This window comes from Sus scrofa, chromosome 2 (assembly GCF_054392235.1).
Source record: "Sus scrofa isolate SSC_HxYL_T2T_F1_AM1 chromosome 2, Sscrofa_HxYL_maternal_Yorkshire_Landrace_v2.0, whole genome shotgun sequence".
Lineage (NCBI taxonomy): Eukaryota > Metazoa > Chordata > Mammalia > Artiodactyla > Suidae > Sus > Sus scrofa.
Genome location: NC_139384.1, coordinates 43,745,065 through 43,762,558, shown reverse-complemented (window position 1 = coordinate 43,762,558; position 17,494 = coordinate 43,745,065). Strand labels below are relative to the sequence as shown.

Here is a 17,494-nt window from a genome sequence, read left to right as displayed (position 1 = left end):
TGAAAATGAAATTGAGAAAACAATTACATTTACAATAACATCAAAAAGAATAAAATACTTAGGAATAAATTTAACAACAATGCAAAACTTAGACTCTAAAAACTACAAAATACTGTTGAAAGAAATTAAAGTAGATCTAAATAAACAGAAAGACATCCCTTGTGGATAGATCAGAAGATTTAACACTAAGATGACAATACTTCCCAAATGATTCAACAATCAACTCAGGAGTTCCCTTCGTGGCTCAGCAGTTAACGAACCCGACTAGGATCCATGAGGATGCAAATTCGATCCCTGGCCTTTCTCAGTGGGTTAAGGATCTGGCGTTGCCATGAGCTGTGGTGTAGGTCACAGACACAGCTTGGATCCAGCACTGCTGTGGCTGTGGCTGTGGCTGGCAGCTAGCAGCTCCGATTTGACTCCTAGCCTGGGAACCTCCATATGCTGTGGGTGCGGCCCTAAAAAGAAAAAAAAAAAAAAATCCCTATCAAAATCTAAGCTGACTTTTTGGCTCATGTGCAAAAGTTTACAAAACTGATCTGAAAATTCAAGGAATGCAGCTAAAACAATCTTTGAAAAGAGCAAAACAAATCGGAGGATCCATACTATAATCAAAAGAAGGCTATCATAAAAAAGATAGGAGTTCCAGTTGTGGTTCAGCAGTAAGGAACCTGATTAGTATCCATAAGGACACAGGTTCGATCCCTGGCCTTGCTTAGTGGGTTAACAATCCCCATTGCCTCAAGCTGTGGTGTATACTGCAAACTCAGCTTGGATCTGGTGTTGCTGTGGCTGTGGCTGTGACTGTGATTTCACCCCTACCCTAGAAACCTCCACATGTTGCACATGACAGTTCCCATGTGGCACAGTGGGTTAAGGATCTAGCACTGCCACAGCTGTGAGCAGGCGGCAACTACAGTGCCAAGTTTGATCCCTGGCCCGGGAACTTCCACATGCCATGGCTGCCACCAAAATATTTTTTAGAAAAGAAAAAAGACAGAGGATGACAAACGTAGAAGAGGACGTGGAGAAATCAGAACCCTCATGGAGTTCCCATCGTGGCTCAGTGGTTAACGAATCCAACTAGGAACCATGAGGTTTCGGGTTCCACGCCTGGCCTTGCTCAATGGGTTAAGGATCTGGCGTTGCTGTGAGCTGTGGTGTAGGTTGCAGACATGGCTGGGATCTGGCATTGCTGTGGCTGTGGTGTAGGCCAGTGGCTGTAGCTTCAGTTGGACCCTTAGCCTCGGAACCTCCATATGCCGCAGGAGCGGCCCTAGAAAAGGCAAAAGGACAAAAAAGAAAAAAAATCAGAACCTTCATATACATATACCACTGCTGGTGGTAAAAAGACACAGCTGCTTTGGAAGTCTGTCAGTTCTTCAAAATATTAAAGACAGAGTTACCACATGACCCAGAAAATTCCACTCTGATACATACCCGAGAAAAATGAGAACATGTCCACACAAAAACTTGTGCATGACTGTTCATAGCAGCATTATTAATAATAGCCAAAAAGTGAAAACAATTCAAATGTCCATCAACTAATGAATAAAGTGTAACATATCCATGAAATGGACTATTCAGCCATTTAGAATAAAGAAATGATATAAAGTACAACTTGGATAAAGCTTGAAAACATTATGCTAAATGAAAGAAAACAAAGACTAAAAGCCACATATTGTATGATTTGTATATAAAATACCCCAAATGGGAGTTCCCGTCATGGTTCAGCGGTTAGCAAACCCGGCTAGCATCCATGAGCATGCAGGTTCAATCCCTGGCCTTGCGCAGTGGGTTAAGGATCTGGCGTTGCCCTGAGCTGTGGTGTAAGTCACAGACGTGGCTCTGATCCCACATTGCTATGGCTCTGGTGTAGACCAGCAGCTACAGCTCTGACTCGACCCCTAGCCTGGGAACCTCCACATGCTGCAGATGCGGCCCTAAAAAGACAAAAAAATAATAGTAACAAAAATTAAAAAATAAAATACCCCAAATGGGCAAATCCATAGAAACAAAAAGGAGATTAGTGTCTAGGCTGCAGGAGATTGGGAGAAAATAAAGAATAACTGCTAACAGATCCTGTTTCCTCTTGGTGCCTTAAGTTTTTCATGTGCAAAACAGATATAACTCAGAGTTCACATTGTGGCACAGCAGAAACGAATTTGATTAGTATCCATGAGGATGAGGGTTTGATCCCTGGCCTTGCTCAGTGAGTCAGGGATCCAGTGTTGCTGTGAGCTGTGGTGTAGGTAGAAAACGAAGCTCGGATCCCGCATTACTGTGGCTATGGTGTAGACTGGCAGCTGTAGCTCCAATTCAACTCCTAACCTGAGAACTTCTACATGCCATGCATACAGCCCTAAAAAGCAAAAAAAAAAAAAAAAAAAAAACCCTAGATATAGCTCTACTCCCTGACAACATCAATAAAAATGTATGACGATCTTGGGATTAAGATATGTAAAATTGAGATATTAAACAAAATATGTATACAAAAGTAAGTACAGACAGGAAATGATACAATGACACAATGCAAATCTAAGTTACAGAAAGGCTTCTGCAAAGAGCTGTCTACAATTCACATTAGAGCCTCAAATGGTAAAGAAAATTAAAGGGAAGGAGGAAGGTCATTTTAAGATGGGAAAGAATTTGGCAGAAGAAAAAGCATATGATTATTATCAACCTGAAGACTGGAATCATCTCTTACTCATCTTTGTATTTCCCCACAGCACTTAGTACAGGGTATGCCTTCAATAAATGTAGGCTAACTGGATGGGAGTTAACAACAAGAGGCAGATGCCTATGAGTGGATACAGAAAACAATTATGATCCACAGGACTGAGCATCAAAACTAAGAATCGAGGGGTTCCCGTCGTGGCTAAGTGATAACGAACCCAACTAGGATCCATAAGGACTCGGGTTCGATCCCTGGCCTCTCTCAGTGGGTTAAGGATCCAGCACTGTCATGAGCTGTGGTGTAGGTCACAGACACGGCTCGGACCCTAGTCTGGGAACTTTCATATGCTGCGGGTGTGGCTCCAAAAAACAAAAAACAAAAAACTAAGAATGGATCAGTGCGGATTATAGCAGGGTAATAATGAGTCCCAGATTCAGTGTCCCTGATTCAGTGTAAACAGAAGTGAATGAAATGATCTGAACTCTAAACACTACAGAAAGGTACAAAAGGCAGCACTGCCGTCACCTGGAATACACATTTATTGTGAACCAAACAATTTCTGTTGTGTTTTCTTCTTGATGTTATAAACTGTCTTCTACATCCTTAACACCCTGTGAGAGTGTGTGATTAATGGCTGCATATATACCAGAACTGATTTAACTGTAAAACTGTTATAAAAGTTTATCAAGAGAGGGCAAAAGCACTCTTCCTTAGGGCTTGAAAACACAAATGTCACTACCAGTCAAATATGTGATTTGCCTTTTTGACATCTGGAGAAAAAAAAAAGAACTATTTTATGTCTTAAAAAAAATGCACTCCCCTTCTGGCACAGTGGATTGAAGGATCCTGCGTAGCCACAGAGGGTAGATCACAACTGCAGCTCAGATTCAATCCCTGGCCTGGGAACTTCCATACCCTTAAAAAAAGCAAAAAAGAAAAGGAAAGAAAGAAAGAAAAAAGGAAAGGAAAGGAAAGAACGAAAGAAAGATGGAAGGAAGGAAAAAAAAAGACATAAGCAAACCCAACAAAAATGGCATAAATGTTTCCACATGGCTAAGTCTTAAAATGCATTATGAACCATTTAAACTAAGAAACTGGAGGCAAAAAAAGGTGGTTACCTCAGACTGTACACTGGTGGGGAATCAGGGAGCCTGGACTAAAAGCCTGATCTAACAGGGAAAATGGCCCTCCCACTCAACATTTCAATGTTAAGAGGATCTCTTCCGGGCCTTCAAGCCCTGTCTTCATTCCTAAATCTACACAGAGCTTTCATTCACTGCAGTTACTCAGCACCACCATCGTAGTCGGGCGCAGGGCTAAGTGAAGGGAATACTACAGCACGGTCTCGGCCATCAAAAAGTTCACCCCCGCCCACCTACCCCACCTCCCCAGCAAGATTTGCAAACGAACAGTTACTCCACAAAGTGATCATCTATACTTCTGAAAGGAAGTAGAGGAAGGACTGAATAATAACTGAGTTGAGTCTTAAAAGGTGGGGCAGCCCATTTCAGCAAACAGAAGGGCGTGGTAAAAGGAACAGGGCAGAGCCGGAATCTGTTTGAGACGCAGAGAAGCTGGTGGCGTGAGAACGCCGCACAGCAAGTGATAGGGTGGGGTCGGGGGGGGATCTCGAAGTTGCCGGTGGAGCCAGAGGCCGGGCCTTGGGAGGGAGAGGCCCGCCGCCTCCTTGGGCCCATTCCCCGCCGTCGGTTCCAGACCAGCCCACCCCCGCTCTACGCCCCGTGACAAGCCGAGCAAACTCCGCGAGGAGGCGGTGCGACCAGGGGTGGAAACAACCCCAGACCCCGAGGTCCCAGACGCTGCCCGGCTAGCTGCCCGCACCTTGCCAAGTAGTCGTCTCAGACCCTCGCTGTCGAATTCCATGTCCAGCCGGGACCGCAAGGACGGTTCTGCCACCCCAGCACCCGATCTCCTTACACACCTTCCCTGGACGGCGGCCGCCGAGGACCAAACTTCCCGACCGGTCCAAGGCCCCGCCCCTTCCCAGACTCGAAAGTCCACTTGTGTCCAATGCTCCAGGCTCGCCCAGGCTCCGCCTGGAGTCTGACCACCGCTCCACCCTGATCGCCGTCAGAAACGCGTGAGCGCCGAGAGGACCACGACCCAGCTTGCTGGAAAGGAAACTTGGGGACATCTGTGAAGAGAGGAATAGGAAGTCCAAGGAGGAGCACGAAAGGAGGTAGAAGTTATTGGCACTGTTCTCGGAGAGTTTCGAAAAGGTGATGTTAAATACAGCGCAGTAGGGAGAAAGATCAAGACCCCAAATTGTGGTTGGATTTAGGAAGGAAGAGGTAATGGAACTTAAAAAGCAAAATTTCGGGGGGCTAGAAAGGAAGACGGAGGCAGCAGGAGTCTTGTCAGAACTGGGAGATAAGACAGCTGAGTGAGGGTGATGCAGCATTGCCAGGAGGGGTTGCCTTTTGCGGGGGAGGGGGGAGCGGAGCATAACCAGGTTGGTGGCAGACAGAGGAAAAAGTCAGCTGTCAAAAAGAGTTTGAAAACAAAAGAAAGTAAATTGGTGGATAAGGTCGTCTGGAGAAGGAAAAAACAAAAAGATGCAATTTGCTGGCTTTCTTTGGTCTCCTTGAGTCAGTTACTTACCTGCTTTGCATCCCTGGCTTGAGCCAGTGTGCCTACAAAGTCCCCAGGGGCTGGCTATTTTAACTGTCTGAGAGGTTGGGTGGGATGGAGGGTGATTATAGTTATAGGAAGAGCCAGAGATAGGAATGCTGTGACTCCATTAGGAGAAGAAAGTGAAAGGCTGGAAGGAGCACTTACTAATTCAGCAAACTTTTGTTGAGCCTTGGCTATTTGCTAGATATTGTTGGGGAGGAAGAAATTTTCCTCTACTCTTCTGGGTTCTTCTGGCTGATCTAAGAGTGGAATTGACAGGAGGTAATAACAAGAGAAAATTAAACAAAAGTTCATAACACTGTATACTTGGGAAAGACCCAGGAGAACTGAGTAACTGGCCGAAATGGCAGAAGCCCTCACCATAAATACCACCTTCAGCAAAAAGCAAGAGAGGACATTGGGGGCCTTGTTTTGTCTCATTTTTGTCATGGTCTGAGTGACCCTTCCTGATGTTGGTGTTCTGAGAGATTGTTTATATCCAGCAGGAGACAACAGGAGCCAGGCTGTGAGGGTCAGGTCAGCTTCTAACAAGCCTAAGACCTAGCTGGCTCAGTCCAGTTTCCAGATGTCAGAGGCTGCTTTTTTTTCTCTCTCAGGCTTTTGCCCTGAGAGAAAGAGGAAGCCACTGGAGGGTTTTAAACAGAGGAGTGACACAATCTGACTGAGTTATAAAAGACTAAGTCTGACTACTGTGTTGTGAAGAGACTGCGGTGTGTGTGGTGGGGCAAGAGTCAAAGCTGGGAGACCAGGTAGGAGACGAGAAGCTTGAAGGATAAGAGGCCTGTTAAGAGCACCTCAGCCAGATCCAACAAACCTCAGAAACCATGGAACGTCCAGGGATTCTAAGATCTAACAGATCCTGTCTGAAATCCATTAATCAAGAACAAGCTATCAAGTTAGAGTAAGGCCCGAGCAAATGTCTTCAATCTTTTATGAAGAAACCTTTTGTGGGAGAGACGTTTCATCCGAGCCACCAATTCTCTTCTGGTTTAATCACTGTGAATGAATTACAGGCACTATGAAGACTTCATGCCCGTGTGTGTGTGTGTGTGTGTGTGTGTGTGTGTGTGTATGTGTGTGTATGAGAGACTTCATGCCTGCATGTGCATTTGTGTGTGTGTGTAGCTGTCTTTTCCTATGTAGAAGGTACATTGTTATGTGCTTTATTGCAGTTAATTTTTACAAAACCCTATGACTTAGATGGAATTATTATCATTATCTGAGGTTTACTGATGAGCAAGCTGAGGGTTAGTGAAGTATTGCTTATGTCCTTGTTTCTCTGATCCTGTCAAATAAGAGATGTATTACTTGTTTTGAGGGAGAAAAGCTTTCAAAATTAAATATGTATATGTACACATCGATTTTAACATTTATAGCTATTTGAAAAGAGCGTGAATGTAAAAAGGGTACACTTTAAAATAGAGGCTATCTGGTATAATCGGCCCTATTTTACAGATAGGGAAACAAAGACTCAAATGTTTGCAGAAGGTGATGTCAGAGACCATGTTCCTAATGTTCTGCGCATTGTGCTGCCTCTCACTCGGTGTGAAATTGTGTTGAAATTTTGTGATTAATAAGCTCTAGGAAACTGGAATTCTGTACCTATATGTGCTTGATCATCAGAGGAAGACTATGCCGCAGAAACATTGGCTGACTGCCAGTAGGACCCACCCTCATCTCCTGTAACTGGTGCTTTTAGATCCTATCAACTAACCAGGCTGAAACATTCACTCTTCCCCAAGCATGCGTGTCTTGCTTGCTTCCTGCCTTAGTGCCTGACTGGGTTTTGTTTTTTTTTTTTTTAGAGTCACACCCATGGCATGTGGAAGTTCCCAGGCTAGGGGTCACATTGGAGCTACAGCCACCGACCTACACCACAGCCACAGCAACGTGGGATTGGAGCCGTGTCTGCAACCTACACCACAGCTCATGGCAATGCCGAGTCCTTAACCCACTGATCGAGGCCAGGGATCGAACCTGCATCCTCATGGATCCTAGTCGGGTTGGTTAACTGCTGAGCTAGGATGGGAACCCCATGAATGGGGTATTTTTTATGGTCCTGCTGTACCTGTCTACCTCCATCTGCATCCCTCTTTCTGTCCCCTCTAGCTGAAGCCCTGTCAGATAGTGATCAAATCTCAATTATCTCTATGTTCCCAAAGCCTAGGATGCTTGAATTGATGCATGTCTTCTTTCTTCTAATGTTCGGTAAAGCAGATAAAAAATAAGCCTTCAATAGAAAGTTTACTGAGTGAATGAAAGTGTAAGGTGACCTAAGCCATAAGGAGAAGATGATGTAGGTACAGTTCTGGTTCTCAGACCTGAGTTTCAAGCTTTTCAAAAAAAAAAAAACAAACATATATAGGAGTTCCCATCGTGGTGCAGTGGTTAACGAATCCAACTAGGTTTCGGGTTCCATCTCTGGCCTCGCTCAGTGGGTCGGGGATCTGGCATTGCCATGATTTGTGGTGTGGGTCGAAGATGCAGCTCGGGTCCCCCGTTACTGTGGCTCTGGCGTAGGCCGGTGGCTGCAGCTCCGATTAGACCCCTAGCTCAGGAACCTCCTTATGCCGCGGGAGTGGCTCAAGAAAAGGCAAAAAGACAAAAAATAAAATTAAATTTAAAAAAAAAATATATATATATATATGTTAACAGGAGTTCTCTTGTGGTTCAGTGGGTTAAGGATCTGGCATTGCCACTGCAGTGGCTCAAGTACAACACACCCAGAAATGACAGAGATGATAGATTTGCAGACAGGATTCTTAAAATCTTTGGTATCAATCTCATAAATAGGCTTAAGGATGTCAAGGATAACATGAACATGGTGTGGAGAAAAATGAAAGAATTAAAAAAAGAAATTGAGGAGTTCCCGTTGTGGTGCAGCTGAAGCGAATCCAACTAGTATCTGTGTGGATGTGGGTTCCGTCGCTGGAATGGACATAGCTCAGATAGCTCAGATCCAACCCCTAGCCTAGGAACGTCCATAGCCCACGGGTTTGGCCCTAAAAAGCAGGCAAGCAAGCAAGAAAGAAACTGAACTTCTAGAGGTGAAAAATACAACGTCAAATTAAAAATACACTGTATGGGATTAACAGAAGATTAGAAGATCAGGGGGAAAGAAGAGTGAACTTGAAAGAGACAGCAATGGAAACTGTTGAAAATGAAATACAAAAAGAAAAAAAAAACGGAGTACCAGCAAGCCGTGGGACGTTATCATACAGATTCCTGGTCTAGTACGTACATAATGGAGGTCATGGAAAGGGAAAGGAGGGGACAGAAAAATATTTGAAGAAACAGTAGCCAACCATTTTTCCAATTTGATGAAAACCATAAACACAGATTCAAGAAGTTCACCAAACCTCGGACAGAAGAAACATACAGAAAATTACACAAAGCCACCTCAAAATAAAATTGCTGAAAATTAGTGATAGAGAAATTTTTTTTTTTTTGTCTTTTTGCTATTTCTTGGGCCACTCCCGCTGCATATGGAGGTTCCCAGGCTAGGGGTCCAATTGGAGCTGTAGCCACCGGCCTACACCACAGCCACAGCAACGTGGGATCCGAGCCGCGTCTGCAACCTACGCCACAGCTCATGGCAATGCCAGATCGTTAACCCACTGAGCAAGGGCAGGGACTGAACCCGCAACCTCATGGTTCCTAGTCGGATTTGTTAACCACTATACCACGACGGGAACTCCAGTAATAGAGAAATTTTTAAACAGGCACTTTCTATGTGATCCAGCAATGCCCCTCTTGGGATTTACCCTAGAAAAATTAAAATTTATGTTCCCTTTAAAAAAACCCTCACACAAATATTTATAACGTTTCTATTCAAAATAACCCCAAACTAGGAACAACCCTAATGTTCTTTGACAGGTAAATTGATCAATTGATTCATCCATACAATGGAATAATATTCAGTAAAACAAAACTATTGTACAATGTGAGTGAATCACAGAAGCATTGATGCTAAGTGAAAGAAGCTTCTGATTCCATTTATATTAAGTTCTGGAAAATGCAAAAGCAGATCAGTGGTTGCCAGAGGCCAAGGGATTCGGGGTTGGGGATCAACTATAAAGGGGCACAGGGAACTTTGAGATTATCACAACTTTTTCTATCCTGATCGTGGTGGTAGTTGCAAGAGGGACACTTTTTTAAGAAAAAAAATGCATCCACTGTACACTAAAAATTGAGTGTGCTTTATCATATGTAATTTCTACCTCAATAAAACATATTAGAAACAAAAAAAGGCATGTGTTTAGATTTTTTTATCAGTTGACCCAGGAAGATGTCCATGATGAGTGATTATAGGAGAAAAGCAAGTTATATATGGTAGCATATGGAGTATGACCACCTTTAATAAAACAACACTGAAAAAAACCCTCTATATCCCTCTATATGTTTAGTGATGTTAGCAAGCTTGTGGAGAAGTCTTTGGCAGAAGAAAACACACTAGGCTGGTAAAATTGGTTACATCATGGGGCTGAGAAAATTGGGAAGGGTATTACATTTTTCTTTATAAATTTTTGGATTTACTAGGTTTTACAGTGAGCACCTACTATTTCCATAATTTAAAAATAATGAGTTCCCCTTGTGGCTCAGCAGATTAAGATCCTGGCTAGTATCCATGAGGATCCTGGTTCGATCCTTGGCCTCTCTCAGTAGGTTGAGGATCTGGCGTTGCAAGCTGAGGCATGAGTCGCAGATGCTGCTTGGATCTGGCACTGCTATGGTGTCGACCGGCAGCGGCAGCTCCAATTTGATCCCTCACCTGGGAACTTCCATATGCCATGGGTACAGCCCTAAAAAAAAAAAAAATAGTAGTAATAATAATGGAAATAAAAGGGATATAAAAATAATAGGTAGATGGGTATGTAGGAAGAACTCAGGTGGAGGGAGGATTCCACCATGTCAGTGCAAGGAGATGAAAGGGATCAAGATGAGGTCATTAAACCTGACCAAAAAGATCTTTGGTAACCTCTAAGAGAGCATCGAAGTAGTAGAGTGAAGGCAGAAGTCAGAATGTGGTGCATGGGAGAAAGGTGTGGATTGGAAAGAAAGGCTTTGGGTGTGGACCACTTGTTAGGAAGTCTGGTCATAAAAGGAAATTAAGAAACAGGACAGTTAGGAAGGGAGCCCCAGCATCAGTTGGAGGTTTTTGAGAGGAGAGGACAAGGATACTTGTGGCTTGGAGTTTCCATCGTGATGCAGTGGTTAACGAATCCGACTAGAAACCGTGAGGTTTCGGGTTCGATCCCTGGCCTTGCTCAGTGGGTTGAGGATCTGGCGTTGCCGTGAGCTGTGGCGTAGGTTGCAGACGCGGCTCGGATCTCTCGTTGCTATGGCTCTGGTGTAGGCTGGTGGCTACGGCTCCGATTCGACCCTTAGCCTGGGAACCTCCATATGCCACGGGAACGGCCCAAAGAAATAGCAAAAAGAAAAAAAAAAAAAAAGACACTTGTGGCTTCTTGAAGAGCGAGAAAAGAGAACCGGTGGACAGGAACTGACCAAAGGAGTTCAAAATCGGTGAAATGATGGTGAGAGTGTCCTTGAGATCGGAGGGGAGGGGATGTGGGACAGAAATAGAGATTTCATTTCCTTAGAATTCAGTTTGTTCCATTCACAGCTGTCATAGACCTAGGCACACACCTTTCCCAATCCCAGTTTCTAGTCTAAAGAGCCCAACTTCCTAACAGGCAACGAAGCCCTGATCCGCAGCTCAGCTGTGTCACCTAGTGCAGGTCCCTTAGGCTCTGTAAGCCTCAGTTTTCTCATTAGTAAAATGGGATAAATAATAGTACCTACCGCATATTGTTGCTACAAGATAACACACACAAAGAGCTTAGTTCACTGCCCAGCTACTAGTCTGGGGGTTGTCTCTCTGTCGTGTTGTGGAGTCTGGGCCGTATGGTCTGTGATGTCACAATGCCTCACTAGACTCCAGCTTCTCCACAAGGGAGTTGCAGATCCTTAGGAGCTAAGGACTGGAACGGACATGAGAGACCTCTACCAACTGAGGGTTGCCAAGCGTACTCCTTTGCCAAGATACTGGTGACTAGGCTTTCACTGTGCAATTGTGTCTTAGAAATTGTTTTACTTGGTATCATGATTGTGCTCGGCTGGATGCTCTTTGTTGGATTTGCCTGTTACATGGGCACGTTTCCAGAGTTCATGGTAAGTGATGACCCTGCCTCTTAATCCCTGGTAGTCAGTTCTGGCTCTGACTACTCTCCCAGCTGGGGTATCTGACCCAACAGGAAAGATAATTAAGATCTCACTACTACTTAGAGATCAGGATGTGGTGGGAACCAAGTTTAGTTTCCCAGGCTTCTCATCCCATTGGGATGTCTTTAAGGCTTTTCCCCTCCACTTGGGTACAAAACATCACTTATTTCAAAGCACTATGGAATTTATAAGGGGTCTGCTGGAGACGGTGCCTGACTTCCAGATTTCAGGCTAAGTGGATCAGTGGTTGCTGGGAGGAAAGGGAATGTGGACACTGGTGGGAGCTTCGGCAGCACTTTCAGTCACATATAGAGGCATTTACCTCCTGGGCCAACCCATCAGGCCAGCTCTGCCTTTAAATTTCTTTCTGTCTCAGCCTCCAACTCTGAAGTGGAAAGAGAGGTGGGCTGTTCAGGAAAGCAAAGCACACCAGAGGAGCCAGACTTTGGATGAAGAACTGCAACTGTGAGTGGGCGTGACGTTCTGCTGGGCTGGCTTCCTCCCATTCAAGAGAACTTGGTGGCACCCTGCAATCTCAGTGGAAAGTTTACATTCCTCTGGAAAATAAACTGTGGAAAGGGAAAGAATTTGGGGAGCACTGTGACAGCAGGCCAAGGTTCAAAGCTTTGTTAATAACCATACCTCATGGTTATTCTTTTCAAACATTGTTTCATCTATAAACTTAGTTTCTCTGTGCAAACTCTATAATAAATGGGACCAGCACTTTTTTTTTGTCTTTTTGCCTTTTCTAGGGCTGCACCTGAGGCATATGGAGGTTCCCAGGCTAGGGGTCTAATCAGAGCTGTAGCCACCAGCCTGCACCAGAGCCACAGCAACGCAGGATCCAAACCACGTCTGTGACCTACACTACAGCTCACGACAATGCCGGATCCTCAACCCACTGAGCAAGGCCAGGGATCTAACCCGCAATTTCATGGTTCCTAGTTGGATTTGTTAACCACTGAGCCACAACGGGAACTCCAGGACCTTTAATGCGCCCTTCAGCAGATTCTAAAATTGGAGTTAACATAAATCTGAGCTCAAGTCCTAACTTTGCAACTTTCTAGCCATGTAACCTTGGGAGAGAATCTTTCTACACCTCAGTTTCTTCATCTATATAATGGAGATATTCCAATATGCTCTGGTTTTGTGAGGATTACATTTGTGTAAAGCATTTAATGCAAAGTTTGACAATTAGCATTTAATAAATGCTCATTTAACAACTAGGCAAAATAATGAACCCGTCAACAAAGAGTGACCTCAATGACCTCAACTATTTACCCAAGGCCACACAAACCAACCCATTTGTGAAGCTGGGGTGCAAGCATAGATCTTTTGCACTCATTCCACTAAACTAGCCTGCCAAGAGGAGACATTGGTAGCAGTGTCTTTTTAGCAAAAAAAAAAAAATCTCCTGGTTTTCTTGAATCCCACCCCATGTCTTTTAGGCCAGTTTTCTCAGAGAGGTTCCCATTGTTAAAGAAATTTAACTCTGAGACTCTCACTTGTATGCTGATTACAGGTTTTCTTGGAAGCTTCTCCAGAAGGCAGGGCTATCAAGTCCCCGGCCCAGGGATAAGAGGAATGAAGCATGATGGAGGTTCTTTTTCCCTCCATCTGCTCTGGAAGTTCTATTGTTATTGGCCCAACAGTCAGACCTCTGTGGGGCGGGGATGTGGAGGGGGGCACTGGGCTCTGGTTTACCTTAAGCCACTGCCACAGTGTGATGCTGACCAAACCACTGAAACTATTTTGTGCCTTGGTTTCTTCAGCTGTGAAATAAGCATAACAGCCCATCTTCCTTCTCTTCCCTTCTCAGCAAAGTTGGAAGCTTCCCCTGCATGATGAGCATTTAACTGTGCCAGTTGGCAAAGTGCAAGATTTTTCTTCTTTGACTATCCTAATAATATTTAAGTCATTGCTCATAGTATACATATCCAGTCACTCCTCCGGTTAACCCAGGATGTGTTTCGTTTTGTACAGAGCAATGTTTTCTGCTTGCTGATTTCATAAAGCAAGTAGTCAAAATTTTGGCAGGTGATGCATTAATAAAGATATGACACCAGGGAGTTCCCATTGTGGCTCAGTGGATTAAGAACCCAACTGGTATCCATAAGGATTAAGATTCGATCCCTGGCTCAGTGGGTTAAGTACCCAGCTGTGGCATACATAGACTGGCAGCTGCGGCTCTGATTTGACCCCTAGCCCGGGAGCTTCCATATGCCACAGATGCAGCTGTTAAAAAAAAAAAAAAATGATATGACAACAGCTAGGTACTAACCACACAAAGCCATCAAAGAGAAGACCTTTCTGAGAAGGGTACTTTAGCCCCTACATACCTGACATCCTGGCCAACTGTTTCATAGCTACTCACTCTGACTGGTCTCCGAGGTCACAGCTGATGTCACAATTGGTGTCTGATCTCTAGCCATGGTGAGCCATTTCAGATCAGACTAGACCCGGAGCTCCTCAGCCAGGAGATATCATGCTGGGCCATCCACCATCTGGTCTTGAGTGAAGACAGCCCAGGTTCCAGGACTTGGGGAATAGAACGCCACGCTTTCAGAACGGCCTCTTTTCCCTTGCACACCCCACCAGCTGAGCAAGAAGCCCCGCAATGATCGTTGTCTTATGGATGCTTCTCATTGCAGGAACAATGTGGAAGGGATATAAGTATCCCCCCGGAGGGGTAAGTGTGCCGTCATCTTTGTTCTCTATTCCTACTTTGAAATCTATTTCCTGGGATAAATGAACGAAGCATCACAAAACTCACAGTAACTTTCAATAAAGAAAAGCAAATACTCTCTTCCTTATTAAAAGTTACTGTGAGGCTACTTACCTCTGTTGTTATACACTACCTAGCTATCTAGAGTGGTCGGTTTCCTCTGTGACGTGATGTTTTATACATCTTTTATCCTAAGAATCTTTACTCTCTTTAAGTTCTTCTATGTCTTTCAAAGAAACTAAAGTATAGAGGTAAAGCTATTTCAGGCCTGGAGTCAAAGCTGTCTGATGGGAGTGACCTCGTCTCGTGCCTTCAACACCACTTCTTAAATAGGCCCACACCAGCACCCACACTCAACTGTCCCTCGTCAAGTAAACACTGGTCTGTAAAACAGTTCTGGTGGCAAATGTCTCTTTCCTCTCTCCTGTTAGAACTTGGATGTTTGTCTTTCCTCTGCCTCTCTCTCTCTTTTGGTTTGTTTGTTTGCTTTAGGGCTGCCCCTGTAGCATATGCAAGTTCCCAGGCTAGGGGTCAAATGAGAGCTGCAGCTGCCAGCCTAGACCACAACAGCCACAGCAACTTGGGATCCGAGCCGCCTCTGGAACCTACATCACAGCTCACGGCCAACTGGATCCTTGACCTACTGAGTGAGGCCAGGGATGGAATCAGCATCCTCATGGATACTAGTCGGGTTCATTTCCGCTGCACCACAACGGGAACTCCTCCTCTGCCTTTCGTGAACTCTTACACAGGCTAAGCCCCTGTGGCAACTGGGTTCAGGGGCATTAGGTGAGACAGAATTGGCACTGCTACTCCCACCTGCCCTTGGGAAGGAGGGTAGTTAGCTCAGCCCCACACCCCGGCAAACACTAGGTAAGACCCACCTGACACACTTTTTTCCCCTCAGACCCCGGTGGAAGTAAGCAAAGATGATCCTGGTGAAGTAATGCAGCTCTGAAGCTTTCCTGACCAGCTGTACGGTTCCTGCCGTTGGTTTCACATAAAGTAATTGCACATTATTTTGTCACATTTAATGTAAGAAGTTGTCACACTTTTAAAGATGAATGAAGAATTGGTATTCTGTTAGCTTAAAACAGGGAGCTGGAGGGTGGGGAGGGAGTTGGGTGGATGGGAGTGATTGGGTCCCCTCTGTTTCGTAGTCTCTAAGACTGACATTAAGAGTAAGATACCTAGTTCAGTTTGTTCCCTATTCTGTACCCTTGTGGTTAGAAATTCACTGTTTCTATATAATGCTTTCTCCTGGGTCCAGGGTCTAGGGCTGAAAAAAATGTTACAGAAAGGGTTAGAGATCATAGCAACTTTAAGCCTATTTTTGGGGGGTTTTATTTCTCTGTGGCCTTTTCACAGCCATCATTAAGAATCCAAAACTTGCACTATGTGGGGAAAGACATTTTAATATTTGGTGCTAGAGGAGTTCCCAACAAGATTCAGTGGTTAATGAACCTTTCTAGTATCCATGAGGATGCGGGTTCCATCTCTGGCCTTGCTCAGTGGGTTAAGGGTCTGGTGTTGCCATGAGCTGTGGTGTAGGTTGCAGATGCTGCTTGGATCTCACGTTGCTGTGGTTGTGGCGTAGGCTAGCAGCTACAGCTCTGATTTGACCCCTAGCCTGGGAACCTCCGTGTGCTGAGCTTATGGCCCTAAAAAGACAAAAGAAAAAAAAAAAAAAAAGGTGCTAGATACTACACTATACATTATTTCAATCCTTATAGTAACCTTAGCTTCATTTTGCAAAGTGTCAAAAATGTTGAGAGGTGTAACTAACCCACATGGTTCTGGGTAGCAAAGTCAAGCCTAAGATCCAGGCCTTCTCTTTGGCATGTTGTTTTTTGTTTTGTTTTGTTTGTCTTTTTGCTGTTTCTTTGGGCCGCTCCCATGGCATATGGAGCTTTCCAGGCTAGGGGTTGAATCGGAGCTGTAGCCACCGGCCTATGCCAGAGCCACAGCAATGCGGGATCCGAGCCGTGTCTGCAACCTATACCACAGCTCACAGCGACGCCGGAGGATCTTCAACTCACTGAGCAAGGGCAGGGATCGAACCCGCAACTTCATGGTTCCTAGTCGGACTCGTTAACCACTGCGCCACGACGGGAACTCCTCTTTGGCATGTTTTTAAGTGCCAAGGAAGAGCCAAACAAGTGTGGCTGGGTTAGCCAAGATTTTGACTACCTCTTGGCTCAAATGTCTTCCACCTGAATAGCCAAGAAGTGGTCTTTCCTTTTCGCAGTGGCTGCTGCTGACACAGGCAGCATGTTAGAAACAAAAGCTTAACTGCTCAGTCCTCAAGTTTGAGTTTATGAGACCGAGGATGGGAACCTAAGTATAAAACCCACACAATTAATCTAAGTATCTGACCTAGGGTATTCCTAGTAAGTCCCCTAAAAGTGGTTTGGAGCTTTCTGACCCTAGGAGAGGAAGAAAACCTAATAGGAGCAAATAAAAATAAAGTATATGGAACTGTTCCTGTTGCTTGGGGATGATTAATAGTTTCATTATTCAGAAGTGCACCCTTACCAGCAAAGTACATCTTTCGGTTATGTAAACAGCATTTTGTTGAAGACCATTTGGTATATGTCTACTATTTTTAAGTGGTTCTAAGTACTGAATGGATTACTTTTTCTAATAGAGAAGTGAATTCAAAATTCATAAGGAGTTCCCACTGTGGTGGAGTGGGTTAAAAATCCAATGTAGGGGCCTGGGTTATGAGTTCCATCCCCAGACCTGCATGGTGAGATCCTGCACAGGATCTGGCGTTGCTGAATCTGCGGCTCAGATTCAATCCCTGGCTTGGCAACTTCCACATGCTGCATATGGCCATCAAAGAAATTCATAAGCGGAGGTCCCGTCGTGGCGCAGTGGAAACAAATCTGACCAGCATCCATGAGGACGCTCATATAGGCTGGTGGCTACAGCTGATTCAACCCCAGGCCTGGAGATATGCTGCTAGTGCGGCCATAAAGACCAAAAAAAAAAAAAAAAAAAAACAAAAAACAAAAAACAAAAAACAAACACTTTATTACCAATTTCTAAATCTTTTATGATGTTTGTATGACCTAGATTCAAGACATTCCACTGAGTGCCTATATTCTCTGGCTGCATGGCTGTACCCACTTGCTTCATACATATTCCTAAGGCCCCACCTTCCCAGCTAGCTCAGGCTCTTTTTATTATAGAGGATCAAAACCTCTCAT

General features: G+C 44.6%; 2 protein-coding genes across 9 annotated transcripts in view; one reads left to right on the top strand and one right to left on the bottom strand.

The window, feature by feature from the left end:
* Window positions 1-4,624, bottom strand: part of UEVLD (UEV and lactate/malate dehyrogenase domains) — a 54,972-nt gene extending 50,348 nt beyond the window's left edge. For all 5 annotated transcript variants that reach the window (XR_014837220.1, XR_002341551.2, XM_013994493.3 and 2 more), the window contains exon 1: window positions 4,520-4,624. Coding sequence is in view for 1 of the 5 variants with exons in the window: in XM_013994493.3 (XP_013849947.2) it covers window positions 4,520-4,561 (42 nt within the window). In the remaining 4 variants the exon portion in view is untranslated. The remainder of the gene's footprint in view (window positions 1-4,519) is intronic.
* Window positions 4,625-4,770: 146 nt separating this feature from the next.
* LOC100523888 (mitochondrial sheath formation-associated protein) lies at window positions 4,771-15,301 on the top strand. Of its 4 annotated transcripts, XM_085011819.1 has the most exons (4): window positions 11,290-11,506; window positions 11,934-12,022; window positions 14,209-14,246; window positions 15,190-15,301. In XM_085011819.1, exons 1-3 carry the CDS (start codon window positions 11,438-11,440, stop codon window positions 14,228-14,230), a joined length of 180 nt encoding a protein of 59 aa, XP_084867945.1. In that variant the 5' UTR covers window positions 11,290-11,437; the 3' UTR covers window positions 14,231-14,246; window positions 15,190-15,301. The 4 variants fall into 4 exon arrangements, 2 of the variants coding, with proteins under 2 accessions (XP_084867945.1, XP_084867946.1); XR_014837226.1 differs by lacking the exons at window positions 11,290-11,506; window positions 15,190-15,301 and adding an exon at window positions 4,771-4,877 and having other exon boundaries at window positions 14,209-14,262; XR_002341553.2 differs by lacking the exons at window positions 11,290-11,506; window positions 14,209-14,246; window positions 15,190-15,301 and adding an exon at window positions 4,771-4,917 and having other exon boundaries at window positions 11,934-12,073.
* The last annotated feature ends 2,193 nt before the right edge of the window (window positions 15,302-17,494 follow it).